This window comes from Callithrix jacchus, chromosome 16, assembly GCF_049354715.1.
Source record: "Callithrix jacchus isolate 240 chromosome 16, calJac240_pri, whole genome shotgun sequence".
NCBI lineage: Eukaryota > Metazoa > Chordata > Mammalia > Primates > Cebidae > Callithrix > Callithrix jacchus.
Genome location: NC_133517.1, coordinates 91,665 through 113,220, shown reverse-complemented (window position 1 = coordinate 113,220; position 21,556 = coordinate 91,665). Strand labels below are relative to the sequence as shown.

Here is a 21,556-nt window from a genome sequence, read left to right as displayed (position 1 = left end):
GCTATATATTGAGACAGGTTGTCATCTGTATATGAAATTATCTAAAATTATGTAGGAACATGCAGTAAAAAGGAAGCCTGGACCATGCGCCAAAGGCTGTTGTGAATAAAGAAAATCAGCCAGTCTGCTTATGATAACTATAATAGGGAAACATATGAGATATTCAGAGTCCAAAAAAGTAGATGAGCACCACATTGAAAGTGGCATTGGGGAACAGGGTTAAGGAAAATCTGTGGTGACTGTGATACATAGGAATACTAAAATGCTTTGCTCACTATGGCAGTGAGGGAAGTGGTTTTCTAGAGGAGAGGGAAGTTCATTTATAATGAATGCATTTATTGAAAAGTTTGAGGCAGAGGGAGATTGTTTCACATAGATGGAATAAGGGTTCCACAAGGCAAGGTTGAAAATATTATAGGCAAGGAAATCAGAAGTCTTTGGAAAAGTAGTATAGTAGTGGTTTGAGAATAAGCATACTAAAGAATATAGTTATAAGAGAGATACAGTTAATTTGGTAGAAAATTATTTTGTCATAAGCAATTTGACCAAAAAGCAAATGGATCAATAGTTGCTTAACCAAACTATCTTCTTTTGTGGATGAATTTAAGTTGCTGTACTGTCCTTATTTTAAATACTACAGTAATTATATGATAGACTGAAAGTAAATTATGTATTCAAAAGTACAAAGAAATAACTATTTTCTCAAATTTTCAAAAATAAAAAAGGGCATATACAAACAATCCAATAGTACACCCAAAAATCCAGAGAGTAGGGCTTTTGTTCATTTTAGAGATAAGTTTTTCGATCAAAATTTGTATTGACCAACTTCTTTTGACCAAATTATTTTTTCTCTAATTACTTTGGGACCAAATTATGTTACCACCAGAGAGATTTAAAGTTTGAGCAGTGATAAAAGGTAACTATGCTGTAAGAATAGTTGAATTTTCTGGGTTTTCTACTATCAAGATCAGAACAAAATAGGAAAACAAAAGATAATTTAAAAAACTAAAATTTTATTGATGGATAACATACAGAAAAGTGAAAAATTCTAATCACTTAGCTCAATAATCACAAAATGGCAGATATAATCTGTATCTAATGCATACTTTAATAATTTCTCTGTAAGAAGCCACAAGTTTATAGAAGAAGACTATATAAGGGCTGTGTTCTGAAAATCTTTAACATCTGGATACAAGATTGTGGGCAATATTGCATTTCCCCGTGAGGCATTCACCCATACCTGATGAAACCTAACATGATTTCTTCCTTCTTCAAAGACTGGTGGGAAATCAGTTTCTTGCAGAATCCCCATATAACACTAGAAATACAGTTTGACAAATCCCAATTATATTACTACATTTTTGTTAACAAAAGAACATTTTCACTCACGGTTCTGGTTCTGTAATTATGGAATGTTTTCTTTCAGCACCAAATCATCTTAGAACTTTTAAAGTCAAACTATGAAATCATTTGTAAGTCAAATCATCTGTGGAAGAATCCGTGTAAGTGAAAACACTAGGTATCCAGAGGAAAAAGAGTATATAATGGAAGGCTTGTAGGAGGATGGTGGTCATAAAAATGTATTTTGCTATATTCTTCTATTTTTCTTAAGGCACACAGGCATTATTAGTATGCATAATAAACCAGCTCAGAATATGTAGAGATGGTGCATAAGGGAGTCATAGTTAAGCCTAGAAATCACTATGGAATTCGATATCCATTCTACTACTCTAATGAAAATAACTCTTGATAAGGCCACCAGGAATCTCCTACCTGTAAACATGCAGGCCCTCTCTGAGACCTGCACACTGCTCATGAGACTTTGGTTCTTGAAACCTCCTTTACCCTTTGTGACATTATGGTCAGCTTTTTCTCCTTCTCTGGTCATTTCTTCTCACTCTTCTTCAGTAATTTCTGTATGTCTTGTATATTCTGATGTCATGTGGGGCTATTTATAGTTCTTTAGTTCCAACGTTATTTAAAGGTTCTGCTACTTTGCCCTCTTGTTGTTTTCTGAGAATGCCTTGCCACACCTTCTACACTAAACTCCTTCTCTTCCTTTCTGATACTGGTCAAACACCAGGCATCCTACCTCCACAGAATAGTATATATAAATATGTGTGTGTGTGTGTGTGTGTGTGTCTGTGTGTGTGTAATATATATTATAGATATAATATGCACTAGAAATCAACATTTATCAGAATTACCTAATTATTCATAACTTATCAAGGCTGTGACTAAAACGGAAAAGCAGGAATCAGTCTCGAGTTGGCAGATAAAGGAGATCAATGAAGCCATATTGGTGGTAGGGGGTGGGCTAGGGGGAGGGGGAGGGCATTGATAGAATTTAGAGAAAGGAGCAAGCCTAGAAAAATTGCCTAAGGAAGAAAATAAGCAATTTTAGTCTAGTTCTTTCAAGGATCAGTAAAATAGTGAACCTGATGTTTCCATGTAAAGAGAGAATTGTTAGGTGAGGAAGATGTCTCAGAAAGTTCTTTAAATGGAACCTTCCTTGCAAAGTCTTTCAAAATGCAATAGGGCTGAAGAGAAATTCTCTTTCTTTTCTTACATTCTTTGAATTACAGTGTAGTACCCGCTACAAAAACAGAATCTGCCACTGCAGAGGTCACCTGTCACCTTCTAATTACCATTCCAGGTGTGCATTCTCCATCCCCATGCTGTTCCATCTCTCCGTAGCATCTGACACTTCTGACCTCCTTCATGAAATGGCCTTCTCCCTTGTGTCCTGCTTCTCCTCCCTCACTGTTGATGCCCTTCATGGGCTTCTCTTCTCCCACTTATTTCTTTAATGTGCACACCACTAAGATGTTCCCCTTGGCTCTTCTCTCAGTCTACACCCTCTCAGTAACCCCATCCATCTTCAACTATTTTGATTCAGAAAACACTCCAATTGCTAGCTACAACGTCTTTTCTAAGTTTCAGACCTGCTCTTACAACAATACACTGGACCTCTCAACTTGAATGTTTTAAGGGAAGCTCAATCCTAATAACTCCAAAACAGATACTAATATTTCTACATAGCAATTCCTCTTTCTACCTTCTCTGACTTAGTTCCAGACCCAAGCTTTTTCAGGACTCCACATTGTCTTATAGTCCTCTTAATTAATCCAGTATCAGTGCCTTTTCATTCTACTCTGGGGAATGTTCCTCTATCCATCTCAACCTTTATTTTCATTGCTCTTTTTTCCTTATCTCTGAGTAAGAAATTTTAAACTGTTTATAGACCTGTCATTTTATATCAGTCATTCAGGTTATCATAGATTGTCTACTCTATGCCAGCTATTGAAATAAGCAATAGTCAGGGTTCTCAACCCTGCCTGCACATCAGCTTTAAAAAATAAAACTAAACTAGGCCAGACATGGTCACTCACACCTGTAATCTCAGAATTTTGGGAGGCCAAGGCAGGTGGAACACCTGAGATCAGGAGTTTGAGACCAGCCTGGCCAACATGGTGAATCCCCAACTCTACTAAAAACACAAAAATAAGCTGGGCTTGGGAGCATGTGCCTATAGTCCCAGCCACTGGGGAGGTTGAGGTGGGAGAATTGCTTGAACCCAGGAGGCAGAGGTTGCCAGTGCACTCCATCATGGTGGCAGTAAGACCTGTATAAAAAAAGAAATCAAAAACTGACAACAAAAAAACCCCACTAACTAAACTAGACAAATACTCAGACACATGTTTCAAAGCTTCTGAATGAGTTAGTTTAGGGAAGAGCTTGAACATCGATATTTTTCAAGTTCTGCAGCCAGCGTTGAGAGCCAACAACTTATCCTATGTAGAGGACAAGGAAAATATACACAGTCCTTGTCCTTTTGGGACTTAAACCAGACTTGGGGAGATAGACATTATAAAACAATTACTCATATATGCATACAATTGGTTATAAGTGCCACAAAGAAAATGAAAAGGGTCCCACGAGAGAAAAAATAGAATAGGACAGTCTAATTTAGAATATGTGTGGGTCATAAAAAGTCTTTCTAAATAAATGATATTGAGTGTGATTTGGCCAGGCAAATAAGCAGATGGAAAAAAAACATTTTTGGTGAGTTTGAGTCATGGATATAACCGGCGTGTATTGAAGAAATGGAAAAAATAACATGTGGCTGCTGTGTAGCGAGGGATGAGAGAGTGGCTAAAATGAGGTTGGAACAGAAAAGTATGGGCCTTGTTAAAAATTTATTAGATCTTCTTAGGTGCAGATCTAGTTTCTTAGATCTAATTTATTAGATCTTCTTTGCCTTGCATTGAAAAGCAAATGACAGGTTTTTATTAAGGAAATACTCATTTTATTTTTATTACTTGGACTTCCTTGCAGATAGGAGGTGAGAGGGACCAAAAGCACAGCAGATGGAGAGAAACTAAGTGTGAAGCACTTTGGTAAAGATATATCGTTGCTTGGACAAGGATGGTGGCCATGGACATGAATAGAAGCCTATGGAGTCAAGATGTATTTTGGAACTAGAATTAACAGAACTCGTTAGGGGGTTGGATATTTGGGATAGGGAAAATCAGTGATCATCATGGATGATTCTCGGGTTTTTGACTTAAGAGACTGAAGGAGCTGGTGTTGCCATTTACTTTTTAAAAATAGGCTTTGTGTTTTAGATTTATAGACAAATTGATAGGAAGTCACAGAAATTTCTTATATACTGCTTTTCCCTACCCGTGCACACTCTTTCCCACTGTCAACATCCTGCATCATCCAACATCCAGTAAATGCTGCATTTATTACTATTAATGAACCTACATGGGTATGTCATTAGCACCCAAAGTCCATAGTTTACATTAGGTTTCACTCCTGGTGCTGTCCCTTCTATGGATTTAACAACTATATAATGACATATTTTCAGCATAATAGTATCCTACAGAGTAGTTTCACTGCCCTAAGAGCCTTCTGTGCTCTGCCTCTTCATCCCTCCCTCCCTAAAACCCCTGAAAGCCACTGATCCTTTTACTATCTATATCCAAAGTTTTATCTTTTCCAGAATGTCAGATTGTTGGAGTCATACAGCCTTTTAAGATTGGCTTCTTTCACTAAGTAATATGCATTTAAGGTTTCTGCATGTCTTTTTATGGTGTGAGAGCTCATTGTTTTTTAGTGCTAAATATCATTTCATTGTTGGAGGCACCACATTTTATCCATTCCTCTACTGAAGAATATGTTGGCTGTGTCCAAGTTTTAGCAATTATGTAAACAGCTGCTATAAACATTTGTGTGCAGGTGTTTGTGCAGACATGAGCTTTTAAGTCAGTTAGGTAAATATATGAGAACACAATTGCTAGAGTATATGATAAGAGAACGTTTCGTTTTGTAAAAATCTGCCAAACTGTTCTAAAGTGTCTGTGTCATTTTGCATTCCCACCAGCAAAAAATGAGAGTTCCTGTTGCTCTACACCCATTACTAGCATTTGGTGGTATCAGTGTTTTGTATTTTGGCCATTTTAGTTGGTATATAGCGATATTTCTTAATGACATATGATTATGACCATCTTTTCATATACTTATTTGCCATCTGTGCATTTTCTTTGGGGAGGTATCCAGGTATTTTGCCCATTTTATAGTTTATTTAAATTACAGTAATTTATTTTCCAGTACAGTGTTGACAATGAGTGATGAGAGGGGACATCTTTGCATTCTTCCTGATCTTAGTGGGATAAAGATTCTAGTTTCTCACTGTTGAGATGAAATGAAGTTGGTCCATTTCATCTAGGTTATCAAATTTGTGGGCATAGTTTTTTTTTTAGTATTTCTTTTTATTATCCTTTTAATATCTATGGGATCTGTAATAATGTCTTCCTTTTCATTTCTGATATTAGTAATTTGCATCTTTTGTTGTTGTTGTTGTTAGCCAGGATAGAGGACTATCAATTTTATTTATCTTTCCAAAGAACCAGCTTTTGGTTTTCAGTTTGTTGATATTCTTTATTGTTTTTTCTGTTTTCAATATTGTTATATTATTCTTTTTTTTTTTTTTTTTTTTTGAGACAGAACCTTGCTCTGACACCCAGGCTAGAGTACAGTGTCACAATCTGGGCTCAACTGCAACCTCTGCTTCCCAGGTTCAAGCAACTCTCCTGCCCTAGCCTCCTGAGAAGCTGGGATTACAGGCATGTGCCACCATGCCCAGCTAATTTTTGTATTTTTGGTAGAAACAGGATTTCACCTTGTTGGTTGGACCTTGTGATCCACCCATCTTGTTCTCCCAAAGTGCTGGGATTACAGTTGTGAGTCACTGTGCCCTGCTTTGTGCTCTAATTTTTATTACTTCTTTTCTTCTGCTTATCTTGGAATAAACTTACTCTCCTTTTTCCAGTTTCCTAATACGGAAGCTTAGATTATTGATTTTATATTTTTTCTAATATATACATTCAAGGCAATGAATTTTCCTTTAAGCCTTGCTTTTGCTGAATCTCACAAATGTTGATAAGCTATATTTTAATTTATTTTAAAATATCAAAAATTTTATCTTGAGGTTTCTTTTTTGTCCCATGTATTAAAGTGTGTTGTTTAATCTTCAAGTACTTGGGAGGTCACCAGCTATCTTTCTGTTATTGATTTCTAGTTTAATTACACTCAGGATACTTTGTATGATTTCTGTTCATTTAAATTTGTTAAGATGTGTTTTATGGCCCAGGATGAGTCTCCTGTGTGAGTGTTTAGGTGACTGTTCTATATGAGTCTGAGAAGAATGTATGTTCTGCTGTTTTTGGATGCAGTAGTCTATAAATGCCAATTATATTAAGTTGATTGATGGTGCTGTTGAATTCAACTATGTCCTTACTGATTTTCTGCTTGCTAGATGTATTCATTTCTGACAGAGAGTTGTTGAATTCTCCCACTATAATAGTCGATTGATCTATTTCTACTTACAGCTAACAGTTTTTGCCTCACATGTTTTGATGCTTTGTTGCTAGGCATATACACTTTACAAATTATTGTGTCTTGGGAAATTGAGTGCTTTATCATTATGTATTTCCCCTCTTTATCCCTAATAATTTTCCTTACTTTGAAGTCTGCTGTACCTGAAATTAATATAGCTACTACCAGTTTCTTTTGATTAGTGTTGGCCTGGTATATCTTTCTCTGCCCTTTACTTTTAATCTATATGTATCTTTATATTTAAAGTGGTTTTCTTTTAGATTACTTATAATTGGGTCTTCTTTTTTATCCACTCTGACAATCTCTATCTTTTAATTGATGTATTTAGGCCATTAATGTTTAAAGTGATTATTGATATTAGATACATATATTAGTTTGATTAATATCTACCATATTTGATATTGAATTTTGTTTGTGCCCCTTGTTCTTTGCTTACTTTGTCTTACACTCTTTTTCTTTTTCTTTTTTTTTTTTTGTAATTTTAACTGCATTTTTTTTTTGACAGACTCTTGCTCTGTTGCCTAGGCTGGAGTGCAATGGCACAATCTTGGCTCACTGCAACCTCTGCCTCCTGGGTTCAAGCAATTCTCCTGCCTCAGCCTCCCAAGTAGCTGGGCCTACAGGCACCCACCACCATGCCCAGCTAATTTCTTTTTGGATTTTTAGTCGAGACAGGGTTTCATTATGGTTGCCAGGATGGCCTCAAACTACTGACCTTGTTATTCACCCACCTCAGCCTCCCAAAGTGCTGGGATTACAGGCGTGAGCCACCACTTTTTGCCTTATCTGCATATTTTATATTATCCCATTTTCCCTGCTTTCTAGTATGTAAGCTATTCTTCTTTTTTAAACTTAATTGGCAGTTGCCCTAAAGTTTGCAATACACATTTGCAAGTCATCCAACTCCACTTTCAAGTAACACTATACCACTTCATAGGTAATACAAGTACCTAATAATAGCAAAATAATTTTCATTTCTTCCTTCCATCTCTTGTATTATTATTGTCATTCATTATACTTATACATAAGCATTGATATACATATGCATCATAATTGAATACCTTGATGCTATTATTTTGAACAAACTTCTCTGTTAGATCAATTAAGAATAATAAAAATAAAAGTTTCATTTTACCTTGATTTATTCCTTCTCTGATCTTCCCTTTTTTTTTTTAAATGTAGATCTGAGTTACTAACATATATCATTTTCTTTCTTTTTTTCCTTGTCTTTTCTCAACTTTTATTTTAGGTTCAGGGGCACATGTGCAGGTTTGTTATACGGGTAAATTGTGTGTTGTTGGGGTTTGATATACAAATGATTTTGTAACCCAGGTTGTGAGCATAGTACCTCATAAGTAGTTTTTCAGCCCTTATGCTTCTCCTTTCTTTTCCCCCTCAAATAGGCCCCAGTGCCTATTGCTCCCGTCTTTGTGTCTATGTGTACTCAATGTTTAGCTCCCATTCGTTAAGTGAGAACATTGTGATATTTAATTTTCATTCTCTCTGAAAAGTTTTTATAGTATTTCTTGTAAGGTAGGTCAACTGGCAATACATTCTCTTGATTTTTCTTTATCTGAGAAGGTCTTTATTTCTCCTTTATATTTGAAGGAGAATTTCACAGGGTAGAGTCTTGGCTGGTGGCATTTTTTTCTAATACTCTAAATATTTCGCTCTATTCTCTTCCTCCTTGCATGGTTTCTGAAGAGAAATTGGATGTAAAATTCTTACTTTGCTCTTAGGGTAATGTGTTTTTTTCTTTGGCTTTTTTAAAGATTTTTTCTCTACCTTTGATTTTCTGAAATTGAATGTAATTTGCCTGCTGTGGTTCTGTTCTTTTAAAAATTTATTCTGCTTGATTTTTATTGAGCTTTCTGGGTCTGTGGCTTGATGTCTAACATCAATTTGGGTAAATTCCCAGTCTTTCTTGCTTTAAATATTTCTTCTGTCCCTTTCTCTCACTCTTCCCCTTATGTTATTTTTATTACACATATGTTATACCTTTTGTATTTGTCCCACAGCTTTGGGATATTCTGTTTCATTTTTATCAGACTTTCCTCTCTGTGCTTTCCCATTTTGGAGGTTTCTACTAACATATTCTCAAGTTCAGAGATTTGTTTCTCAACCATGTCCAATTTACTAACAAACCCATCAAAGACATTCTGCATTTCTGTTACAGTGTTGTTTATTTAATAGTTTTTCCATCTTTCTACTTACAGACATGGAAATATTGGCCATCTTTCTTGAATGCTGTGTACTTTATTTATTAAGCCTTTAGCATATTAATCTTAGTTATATTAAATCCTGGTCTGATCATTACAACATTCCAGCCACATCTGAGACTGCTTCTAATGCTTATTTTTGTCTTTGTATTTTGCCTGTATTTCCACAGAGGCTAAATCTTCAAGTTTCACCACCAGTATGGCCTGCTTCAGACTTTCTTCTGAATTTACCTTTTAAAGGAGATGTGAAAATAGAGAGATTCTGATTTTATGTAGAATTAAGTCCAAGTCTTCAGCCTTCTAGAATTGACCCCAATCTTTACAAGCTCATCTCTAACAATAGCCTCATGCTAAACTGGCCACCTTCATGTTTCTTTAACAGAGGTGTATGGTTTCCCACAACCATGTCTTCATTTTTTTATTTTTATTTTTTTTTTGAGGTGGAGTTTCACTCTTGTTACCCAGGCTGGAGTGCAATGGCGTGATCTCGGCTCACCGCAACCTCTGCCTCCTGGGTTCAGGCAATTCTCCTGCCTCAGCCTCCTGAGTAGCTGGGATTACAGGCATGCGCCACCATGCCCAGCTAATTTTTTGTATTTTTTTTTTAGTAGAGACGGGGTTTCACCATGTTGACCAGGATGGTCTCGATCTCTTGACCTTGTGATCAGCCCGCCTCGGCCTCCCAAAGTGCTGGGATTACAGGCTTGAGCCACTGCGCCTGGCCTTCATTTTTTTTTATGATTCTGTTGGCCTTGAATGTCTTTCTTTTCTTTGTTGCAAAGTTCTACCCCTTTTAGAATGAATGCGCATACTTTTTATACAGAGATTTCTAAAGGACCTATACTTTTACTACAGCCTTTAACATGTACCTCTTCAACAGTTTTTAGATGACACTTACTACCAGCTAGTTATATAATAGTCAAATCACAAAACCATTCTCCTAATCCCACCCTCCCCACCACTGAGAACAGCTTGATGGGAGTAATAACTTTTATTCACTTCTGTTCCTATTTTGGGTCTAGCAAGGTGGACCCTTTCTCAGTATTTTATTTAAATGTCTTCATTTTAATCAACATTTCATTAGAATGTTTAATGTGTGATCATACAGATGAAGATATCAAAATGATTTCTAAAGATATATATTTTGGTTAACCAGCTACATAATTTCATTTGCAATATATATTTTCTATCATGTGAGAAAAAAATCAAACTGTATCTTTGGTGTATGAAATACATGAGGAAAAATGAATGTGTTCCAGAATGAAGATGGTATAGGACCATAGTTAGGAGAAACTTCCAAAGGTGAATTTTTTAATAGATCTACCTGCCCCTTGCACTATATTCCTCTGAGGAGTGCTAGAATTCTCCAAACAAACTGAAGCTGAATGCAGTTATTATTTTTGAAATACCCTTAATATGCACCCCTGAGAAATTCAGAAAGAATGGTCTTAGAAGAAGCATACACTCAAGCCTGTAATCCCAGCACTTTGGGAGGCCGAGGCGGGTGGATCACGAGGTCAACAGATCGAGACCATCTTGGTCAACATGGTGAAACCCCGTCTCTACTAAAATTACAAAAAAATTAGCTGGGCATGGTGGTGCGTGCCTGTAATCCCAGCTGCTCGGGAGGCTGAGGCAGGAGAATTGCCTGAACCCAGGAGGCGGAGATTGCGGTGAGCCGAGATTGCGCCATTGCACTCCAGCCTGGGTAGCAAAAGCGAAACTCCGTCTCAAAAAAAAAAAAGAAGCATACAAACAAACTCATGATCTTGGCTGAAATGCTCCTTTTGATGGCATTCTTTAGGGCTTGAGTTCTTGGAAGAACTCCAAATGACCCCTTCAAGTTACTTTTAAGTTACTTTTTCAACTTTCTGGGATCCATGTTTAAAGTGACCTCACTCTGTAATATGGCTCAATACATTTAAAAATTCTTTCTTGACTGAAGTAAAACAAAGAAGACTAAAAGCATTTGTCATCAGTTATAATTTTTAAGAATACTCCTTTATATAGACACGTTCTGACCAGATGTATCCTTTGTGAATCCCTAATGTTTCCATGCAATTGTTATTCCACCTGGAGTACTATCTGAGGGTTATTTTCTGAAATGCGCGTGGAAGCATAACTGCTGTAGCTGAGAAATGACCAAGTTTCCTTTTAGTTCTTAGCAAGAGTAATTGAATGTAGAATATCTTACTAAATGCTGGACTGTGACAGTGTGTTAACACTCTGACTATCTCCTAACAGCAGGGCAATTATTTGCTGAGTGGGATTTTTATAAATCCCCTGGCAGTAGTATGTCCTGATAATTATGATGAAGTGCATTGGTCAGTGTTGACTAAGCAGTCCCTACCCTAGCAAATATTTCATTCACAGTTCTCTGGCCCACTTTTACTTTTCTAGTTATTAGAGAGAGATCTTTACTACTCTTCTTTACTGGCTGAGTATATTATTTTTTAAAAGCATATGTTATTAAAACTTAGAACCCAAACATATTTTAGATAGTTCTTCTTTAAGAACTGTTTCTCTCTCATGGTATTCAGAAATTTTTAATCGAGACAAGAAAATAGTTTTAAATTTTATTCCTATTTGCTGTAAGCCCCCCCTTTTTTTGCTGTGTAATTGTTACTTGTAGAACTAAAACTTGAATTCTTCCACCTATCCTGAATACTTAATCATTCCTCATACCTGGAATAAGCAGTTCCTTGGAAATCATGGGAAATTATTATTTCTGTTATATTAAAATATGAAATTAGAACATTAGTAATCGTGATTTGGGAATTGTAGGTGCACACAATCCTGTGTCCTATTCTTCCTATTTCACAGAAATTTGTTTTAAAAGTACTCCTTGATAACAAAGAGAAGAGAAAAAGATTAGACTATAGCTTCCTCCAGGCAATTACAAAATAAAAGTCAGTGTGCAAGTGGAAAATGGCCACAGAAATGTTTTTCATGGAATAAAATAGTAGATGTTCCAAATAAAAACAAGTATATCCATTTATTTTCAAATCAATTATACCTCTTTAACACCTTTCCATATAACACTTAAGTATAAGAATAAAAACTGAGAAGAAAAGAGCCAATTGATAGATTGTTAAAAATATGGAATGGTTCAAATATTAATGTAATGCTAAGGGTGACTGGGTAACAAATGGTACATTTGCTCGTTGCTCAACCTGACATAATTAATATTCTAGGTCATACTTAAGTTTCCATGATGGAGAGTCTGAAGGGGGGAATTCAAGAAAAATATATATCTATTATATAATTCATTGCCCCTTTTGACGAGTCAGAATCATAGCCTTTAAAAAAAATCAGTGCTTTCACACCTCATTTGCCATATTCACCACTGGGCCACCAGTCAGCAGCAGGGCCTGATGCAAGGAGGTCAGTAAGAAGCTAATAGCAGAGTCCTCTCCTGAGATTTCTTGGGTCTTATTGAGTTGAATGTTAGCATGACAGTACTGCAAATAACTCAGTTGTAGGCTTTTTCTTTTTTTTTAAACAGCACAGATTTCCCCATAGTGTTGGTCACTCTAGAAAATTATTGCTGAAAATGAAGTCCCCAAAGCTAGCTTGGCAGTAGTCCTTCTAAGTTGTGAAAAATGTGAAAACTGAAAAATATGCCACAGTCCCTTAGGATTAACCCTGTCTTTGTGACTCATGGTAATATTTTTAAAAATCAACAACAAATCATTCTTCATAAGTGGCTTACAAATGATGAAATATGGCAATTGAGACAATAGTATGTTAAGGTTGTTTTATTTACTTAAAGATATAATAAGTAAATGAATACTGTATCAATATAAATAAATAGGGTATTTGCTTGCTGTAGGGATTGAGGGAGTGCTGGACTGTTTTTATTGACATAAGTTAGCAAAAGTATTAAATTAATTTCTAAAATACTGACACCTTGAAGACTTTAAATGATACATTTGAAATTCAATTAAAATATATTTTGATCTATATTTGAGTTGAATTGCAGAGAGAATACACATGAGGAGGTCTTCAAATAGGTTGCAAAATATAATTTAAGAAAGCTATCATATCTACCGATTCATTTGCATTTCCCATCTAGCCTATGTATACACGTGCATGCAAATGTGCAAGAAATCAAAGAGGATTTCTAATGGGGTAAAGTTAATAGCTGGTAGTTGTCATTCGGGTAGGTAGATATTTTCAACTGATAAATTATAATCTAGCTAAATTGTATGTATTTTAATATTTTAATCTGTAAGGTTTTAAAAATGTTAACAAAAAACTGACAGACTTCAGTTTATCTGATCATCACTGATCAGAATGTTATTCTCATATCATTTTTATAGACTGTACATTCAGTTATACTTTATGTCATGGTAGTATCTTAAAAATATAACATTTATTTTTTTCATTATAATCGATAAATTCTCATCTTAGAAAATCACCCTAGAAATTATCTTTATAATTGCCATTGACTTAAAAATTACTGTCCACAGAAATCTATTGTCTGTATATACCTTGTCTACATTTACTGTTATAGTGAGAAAATGTTAACATGACATTAGAAATGGTTTATATAACTGTCTTTAATGTTTTTCAGCACAGTGTTTTTCTTGTGTCAATTGTAATAGAGAATAAAGCTCAAAGAAGAGCCATACAAAAATATTTTTAAAGGTGTAAATGCATTTCCATTAACTCTTTCGTATCCAATAAAATTCAGTCTCCAATTATAGAATAAGAAAATTTGAGTTTGGAGGTGCCTCAAGTAGGTCTTTGACAATGTGTTTAAAAGCAAATTGAAACTGTTCTGTTAAGAAAGAGAAAAATGTTATAATCTGTATATTCTTTGAAAGCAGGCAATACGATTTTGAAGTAAGTCTCAAACTTTTTATTAAGATATTTATGTTGCTTAGGAAAGCAAGAGTAAAATAGAGGTTTTCATGAGCTTTTCTGAACTATGCATTGTTATTCTAGATGAGCATTTAACATTCATTTATTGAGTGCCTACTAAGTGTCAAGTACCCTGCTGGGCCCTGGGGTTGCAAAAATACCTGGAACAGATGCTCTGTGCTCCAACTGCTAGCTCATGGAAGACATACATGTAAATGTAATTTTGAAACAGTGTAATATGACAGGTGTTGTGGTGGTTATTTCCATAGTAAGGAAGCATTTGGGGTAGGACATTGAATCTAGCTTGGGTAGATATTTGATAGAGGTTAACACTTATTGTTGAGTTAGGCTGGAAATATAAACTTTTCAGATAGTTTTTCCAAGACAGCTGTCTTAGTTAATGCTTTGGAACTGCTGATTCCATAAAGTAACTATAGCAAACAGGCACGTTTATAGATATGCTGACGGCATAAGAGAAATCACATTTTTAGTAAGAACAAATAAATTTAATGGATATATTCTTTATATAGTCCAGAGTGTCTACTAAGAAACCAAATAAGTCAAACTGCCCTTTAAAATGTAACTTCTCCTTGTGAGTATGCATTTGTGTATGATATTTACATAGTCACATGTGTATATATTTTGATATAAGGCTTCATGGAACCATATAGCAAAGATTGGTATCTAATACTATTAAAATATAATACCCTCAAAATTTCATTCTGTGAAGTTTGTATACTCAAACAACATTAAATTTTCAAAAATGGACATCTGCTAAATTTGACTTAACGTTTGACACACAAACATCTGTTGAACCTCTGTTGTATGTTAGGCACTTTTGACTATTTTGATACAGTATGTGACAAAGTCAGTGATAGAACAGCAAGGATAATAGGACACTACAGAAGCATAGCACCTAACCGTGTGAACACAACTCATGAAATACAGGATTATTATTTTTATTAATACAAGATTTTATTTATACAGGATGATGATGGTTATTATTATTTTAAGTGATATATAATGTAGTTTTATAGTCTATGTTATAGGCTACAGACATCATTATAGGTGATACCTATAGCATTATGATTAGGTGATACCAGTTTGTATGTTAAAGTATAAAAGTTAAGATAGCTGCCCTTAGGTTGTGTAATGAATAATAATTAAAATAATCAATCAAATATTTGAGTACATATTTTGTATCTGAAACTTGTTTAAGCATTGTATATTTGACTTTCTGTGAGTGAATATGTGACTCACTCATATGGTTAAATATACATTGCATATAGTTAGAACACAGAATGAATGGCTTGGGGCTTACTGTAATTTTTTCTGAAGTATAATGATGTGAAAAGGCTGTGTGACAGGTAGGAACTTTAGCTCACTAGTTTTTAAAATATTTAGTGCTCAATCCTGAAAGATACTAAAATTGTTGGTCTAGAGTAAAGACAAAGTATGAGTATTTTTAAAAATCTCCTTAGGTAAATCTGAAGTCCAACTCTAAGAACTACAGTTAAGAGCTACAGTTAAGAACTACAGTTGTAGTTTAAAATATTCTTTAAACATAAAAAATTGCATGGTAAAACTGCATTTTTCTTTTATTTCATGTGAAAATTAAAGATAAAAATCAAAATTGATTTCTTCTTCTTTAGATTCCAGGAATATACAATTCACCATTCAGAAAAGAGCCTGATCCATGGGAGCTGCAATTACAGAAGGCAAAGCCTTTAACACACCATAGACCTAAAGTTAAGCAGAAGGATTCCACCAGCCTTACTGACTGGCTTGCTTGTACAAGCACCCGTTCTTTTCCTCGGTCTGAAATTCTACCACCTATTAATAGAAAGAAATGTCAGGTACTAATTTGCTGTATGAGGATTCTGTTATTAATTTTATTCTTGCTATTTTTATACTTTTTATATTATGATAAAACACATTACATATAATTTTCTATCTTAATTTAACCCTGTTAACTATACACTTTAGTGGCATTAAGTACATTCATATTTTTATGCAATCATCTGTTACTAGAACTCTTTTCATCTTGCAAGATTGAAACACTAGACCCACTAAACAGCTTTCCATTTTCATTTGCCCCATCCCCTGACATGACTTATTTCACTTAGCACAATGTTCTTAAAGTTCATCTTTGTTGAAGAATATGTGCAAATTTCCTTCTTTCTTAAGGCTGAATAATACTCTATTTTAAGTACATACCACATTGTACTTATCCATTTATCCTCCAATAGGCATTTGAATTGCTACCACACTTTAGCTGTTGTGAACAATGCTGCTGTGCACAAGGGTGTAAAAGATCTTTTTGAGATTGTGTCTTCATTTATTTTAAGGATATACTTGGCTGGGTGGTGCTTCACGCTTGTAACCCCAGCACTTAGGGAGGCTGAAGCAGGTGGATCACAAGGTCAGCAGTTCAAGACCAGCCTGGCAAACATGGTAAAACCCACCTCTACTAAAGATACAAAAATTAGCCAGGCGTAGTGGCAGGCACTTGTAATCTCAGCAATTTGGGAGGCTGAGGCAGGCAGATCACGAGATCAGGAGTTCAAGACCAGCCTGGAAAACATGACGAAATCCCGTCTCTACTAAAGATACAAAAAATTAGCTGGGTGTGGTGGCAGGCACCTGTAATCTCAGCTACTTGGGAGGCTAAGGAAGGAGAATTGCTTGAACCCAGGAGGTGGAGGTTGCAGTGAGCGCAGATTGCACCATTGCACTACAGCCTGGGTGACAGAGCAAGACTCTATCTCAAAAAAAAAAAAAAGAAGAAGAAGAATATATTCAGAAGTGGAATTGCCAAATTATATGGTAATTACATTTTTAATTTTTGAGAACTGCCATACTGTTTCCCATAGCATTTGTATACATTTTCCTTTCCTATCAACAGGGTACAAGGGTCCCAATTTCTCCACATTCTCACCAACAATATGTATAAATATATATGTAGTAGCCATCCTAATGGATGTAAAGTAGTATCTTGTTGCAGTTTTGATTTACATTTTTCTAATTGTTAGTGATGTTGAGAATCTTATTACATTTAATAGGAAGTTAAAACATGGATTATTTCCTAGAATCTAGATTTTTTTATGTAAAAATATTGTTATAGCACTTGGTATACTTGGTTATACTTGATATATAGGTTATATTTGATATACAGGTTACACTTGTAACTTGTAGCTGGGAACATATGTATTATCAATTTTATTGAATTTTACCTCTCATTTGATGCTGTATGTCTTTATATACCATTTTAAACATAACTTGGGTTTGAGTAATTTTAAAAATGTGAATTTGAGGTTTAGAGAGAGCTCAAAACAAAGCAAGACTCATGGTAGAGATGGGAAATCTTCACTGTAACTGGATTGTGGTAGAACAGGGTTGGCAAATGACTTCCTGAGGCTGAAGGGTAGAGTGGGGTGGGGTGAGTGATGATTGTCACCATCCTACAAGTCTCAGAGAGCAACAGGTCTATCATTCCCATCAATAATTAAACTGCCACCATGTAGTATCAACCTCGAATAGGGTTAGATTTGGCTCACAGTTAAACTCCCAGAACTCCTGACCATTAATTCCCTACATTGGCATGCCCTTGTGTATCTATATTGCTGTATAATAAATTAATCCAAAATCTAATGGGTTAAATCAAAATAAATTTGCTATTTCACAGTTTCTGTGGGTTTGCCATTCTAGGTACAGCCTTTGGTTGTACCTAGGGTGCCTCTGACTCAAGTTCTCTCAGGATGTTGTAGTCAAGATGTCAACCAGGCCAGGCAAAGTGGCTCATGCTTGTAGTCCCAGCACTTTGGGAGGGTGAGGTGGAAGGATCACTTCAGCCCAGGAGTTCGAGACCAGCCTGGGCAACATAGTGAGACCCTGCTTCTATTAAAAACAAAAACAAAAAACAAAAGGATGTCAGCTAGAGCCATGATCTCATCTGAAGGCTAAGATGGAGGGTGGGAATAGGAGGGCAGTGAGACTCTCTTGGTTGGTTCCCTCACTTACATGGTTGGGTATTGTCATATCTCAGCCCCTCCTCACATTGGCATCTTCACAGAGCTGCCTCAGCACATGGTAGCTCACTTCCCTCTGGGCGAGTGATCCTAGGGATGGTGAGAGACAACTTTCAAAACAGAAGCCACAGGCTTATAAAGCTAATGCTGGAAGTGATATCCTATCACTTCTGCCATGTTCTATCTGTTAGAAATGAATATGTCTATTTTATACTCAAGGGCAAAAGACTACATAAGGCATGAATACCAGGAGGCAGGGGCCCTTGGGGGTCATCTTAGAGACTGCCTTTTATACCCCCAACCATTGAATCATCCTGGCAATAAGATAGTCCTACATTCTGTGTCATTGAAAATTTCCCACTTTACTGTAATGATTTGTGATAAATGTTGTGTTTCCATTATCTATAATTTAATTACATCCTTAATTCCCTTTATTTTTAGTTTTTTTTTTTTTTTGGCTTTCTCAAAGCTGCTAACTGATAATACTATTAACAGGTGGTTATACTATCTTAGAGAAGGAGCTATAAAATATAATTGAAAATCTATAGTCAGTTTCTCCCTTAAACTGCTTTCTCTTTTTCTTCGTCTCTGATTCAGTTCCTATCTGACCGACCTACCCTCTGCAGGAAGACTGGGCTCATTGGGAAAGAAACCGGACTGCAGGCTAGGAGAAAGTCCTTAAGTTCAGGCTTTATTGAGAGAAACGAGCCTCCGGGCGGGCCAGCCGGGACGAAAAGGAAAAATGGCTGCGCCGCTCAGAGGGGCAGGGTTGTTTTATAGGGGGTTGAAGGGCTGAGGGAGTGGGGAAGCCGAAAGCCGAGGTGGTGGGCAACTGTTGGTCAGTTTGAACTGCTGGGCAGGAAGCTGGGCGGCGGGAGGGCTAGGGCTGGTATGTAAAGTGAGAGATAAGGGAGCCTCTTTGTGGGGGAGGGAAAGAGAGAGAGAGAGAGCTTTCGCGGTAGGGGCAGAGTTTTCCAAACACTATCATATTCTATTTATATCAGTATTCATTTTTTGAGATGGAGTCTCACTCTGTCACCCATGTTAGAGTGCAGTGGTGGGATCTCAGCTCACTGTAACTTCTGCCTCCCTGGTTCAAGCTATTCTCCTGCCTCAGCCTCCAAAGTAGCTGGGATTACAGGTGACTGCCACCATGCCCTCCTAAGTTTTGTATTTTTAGGAAAGACAGGGTTTCACCATGTTGGCCAAGCTGGTCTTGAACTCCTGACCTTAAGTGATCCACCTGCCTCGGCCTCCCAAAGTGCTGAGAATACAGGAATGAGCCATCACTCCAGGCCCATGTTATTAGTGTTCTTAATTACCTAGTAAACGAATACATTTATGGGAATCTGACAATTCTTTCCTTTTCTAAAATGGATTGACAAGCATGGTGGAGTGAACAAGGGGACAAAAGAGAGATAGTAGGAAAATTTTCCGTTTTCTGGGGAATATATCTTCAGAGTATGATTTCATTATTCCCTTTTAAATAAGAGTTATATCAATATTCTAGTAAAAGCATTTAAAATAGTTTTAATGTAAATATAAAATGAATTTTATATTATGAATAACTGAATTTTTGTTATTTTGAATTATGTACATTACTATTTTTCTGTTAGTGCAAGCAATCATCACATTGCATATAAAACATATAACTGCATCAAGTAGTTAAATTTATTAATATTCTATCAAGAAAATAGCAACTCTAGCATTTCCATTGGTTCTATATTAAGTGTTCAGTGTGTTAAATGTAATAACTGTTCAAAAGCAGTTAAGGTAGATATAACATTGCATATTTAAATTTTTAATAATCCACATTGCCTACTATATTCATTTGTATAACTACTGGTACTACATGGAATTCATAGAGTAATTTTTCATACAATATTTTAGGAAATGTGAAAATTACATGGCATGAATAAAATAAGAGCATGTAAATATTTCTAAGCTGGAAACACCACGAAGTTCATGTGAATCAAACCACCACACTATACGATATTCACAACATTAACCATTAAACATGTAATATTATTGTATAGGTTTTTTATAATGTTATTACATTTGTTTTATTGCCCTGCTTTTAATATACTTTTATGATGTGGCTTCTTCTACACTTGTTAGCATTCATTCTTCATCTCTATTTCTGAATACAACATCCGTACAATGATTTTCGTTTCTTACCATGGCTTTCTTTCTCCATACCTTCTATTTACACATATTTATATATACCTAAGTGTATTTAGTGTCTGTGGAATACATAGGTGAAAGGTATATATAGATATATAGAAATAATATATGGATGATGTATAGATATATTAAATATATGTATGTATAAATGGTATATCAGCCCATATGAAAGTTATATATATATGTATGATATAAGTATAAAAATAGAAAAATACACACATTTGTAAAACAACGTGTGTGTGTAGAGACAGAAATATATATTTATACATGAAATATATAAATATATTTTATTTTTTATATATTCATAAATATATATATTTATATATGAAATTTATAAATATATGGAGGAATTAAAAATATGTATTTATATATGTATATATGTATACTTAATATATGCTCCCGAATTACATTTATCTAGCGTGCTACAAAATAATGATCTCTACTAATATTTTTCTTTCTTCCTTTTTTTCTCCTCTCTTTTCTCTATTATTTTCTCCTTCGTTGTTTTCCTTTCCTTCTTCCTCTGTCACCTTCCTTTTCTACTTTAAGTTCCTCCTCCTCTTCCTGTGGCCATGTCATCCCCGCAGCCCTGCTCTTCATTCTCTTCTCTTTCCTTCCTTCTCCATCTTCCTTCTGTCATCTTTTCTCACACCGTCTACTCTCATTTTTGCTTTGCCTCTTTCCTTCCTATTCTTCTTCATTCTTTTTTATTTTCTCTTTCCCTTCTTCTTTCTTTCCTTAATTCTTTTTCTTTTTCCCAAAATGGGATTGTTTTATGTTTTTTTTTTTCTGAGCCATATTCCTGTATGTTACCCAATAATAGAAAAGTATATAACTCATTGGTGACATTTGATATTATGCCCAAATGATATTTGTACTCTAGCCAGAGTAGCTCTACTTGTCAGGTGAATTTTTAAAATATCTGTGATGATTTTATGGTTTTAATAATTAAGCTTAGAAATACAAGATGACTATAAATAACATGAATTATGAAAAACACAGTAAGACATAAATATATCTGACACTGATAACCAGGGCTTAGGTAGAAGCAGGGTAAACTAAACATTGAAACCCCATAGCTAAGAGTCCAGAAATACCTGTAGGGTAAGGTTGAGTCTTGGATAACCTAGGCATTAGGGATTAATTGGAAATAAGTACAATCAGCAGATCTAAAGCTTGATAGGTGAAAGGTACACATAGATATATAAATACAGATATATATTTACAAAATCTGGGTTCCCATGTCACTCTAGGTATTATTGGGATAGGTGATTGCCTGATATCAAAAAAAGGCAGGTTTTCAAAAGAAATATAAATGAACAAAAATTTGACATCAGAGAAACTTAACAGCTGGTG

General features: G+C 35.4%; 1 protein-coding gene across 8 annotated transcripts in view; it reads left to right on the top strand.

Annotated features, from left to right (window-relative positions):
* Positions 1-21,556, top strand: part of LOC100399809 (spermatogenesis-associated protein 17) — a 213,970-nt gene that overhangs the window by 136,372 nt on the left and 56,042 nt on the right. For all 8 annotated transcript variants that reach the window (XM_078353498.1, XM_078353497.1, XM_054246471.2 and 5 more), the window contains one exon: positions 15,641-15,844. In XM_078353498.1, coding sequence (XP_078209624.1) covers positions 15,641-15,844 — 204 coding nt within the window. The remainder of the gene's footprint in view (positions 1-15,640; positions 15,845-21,556) is intronic.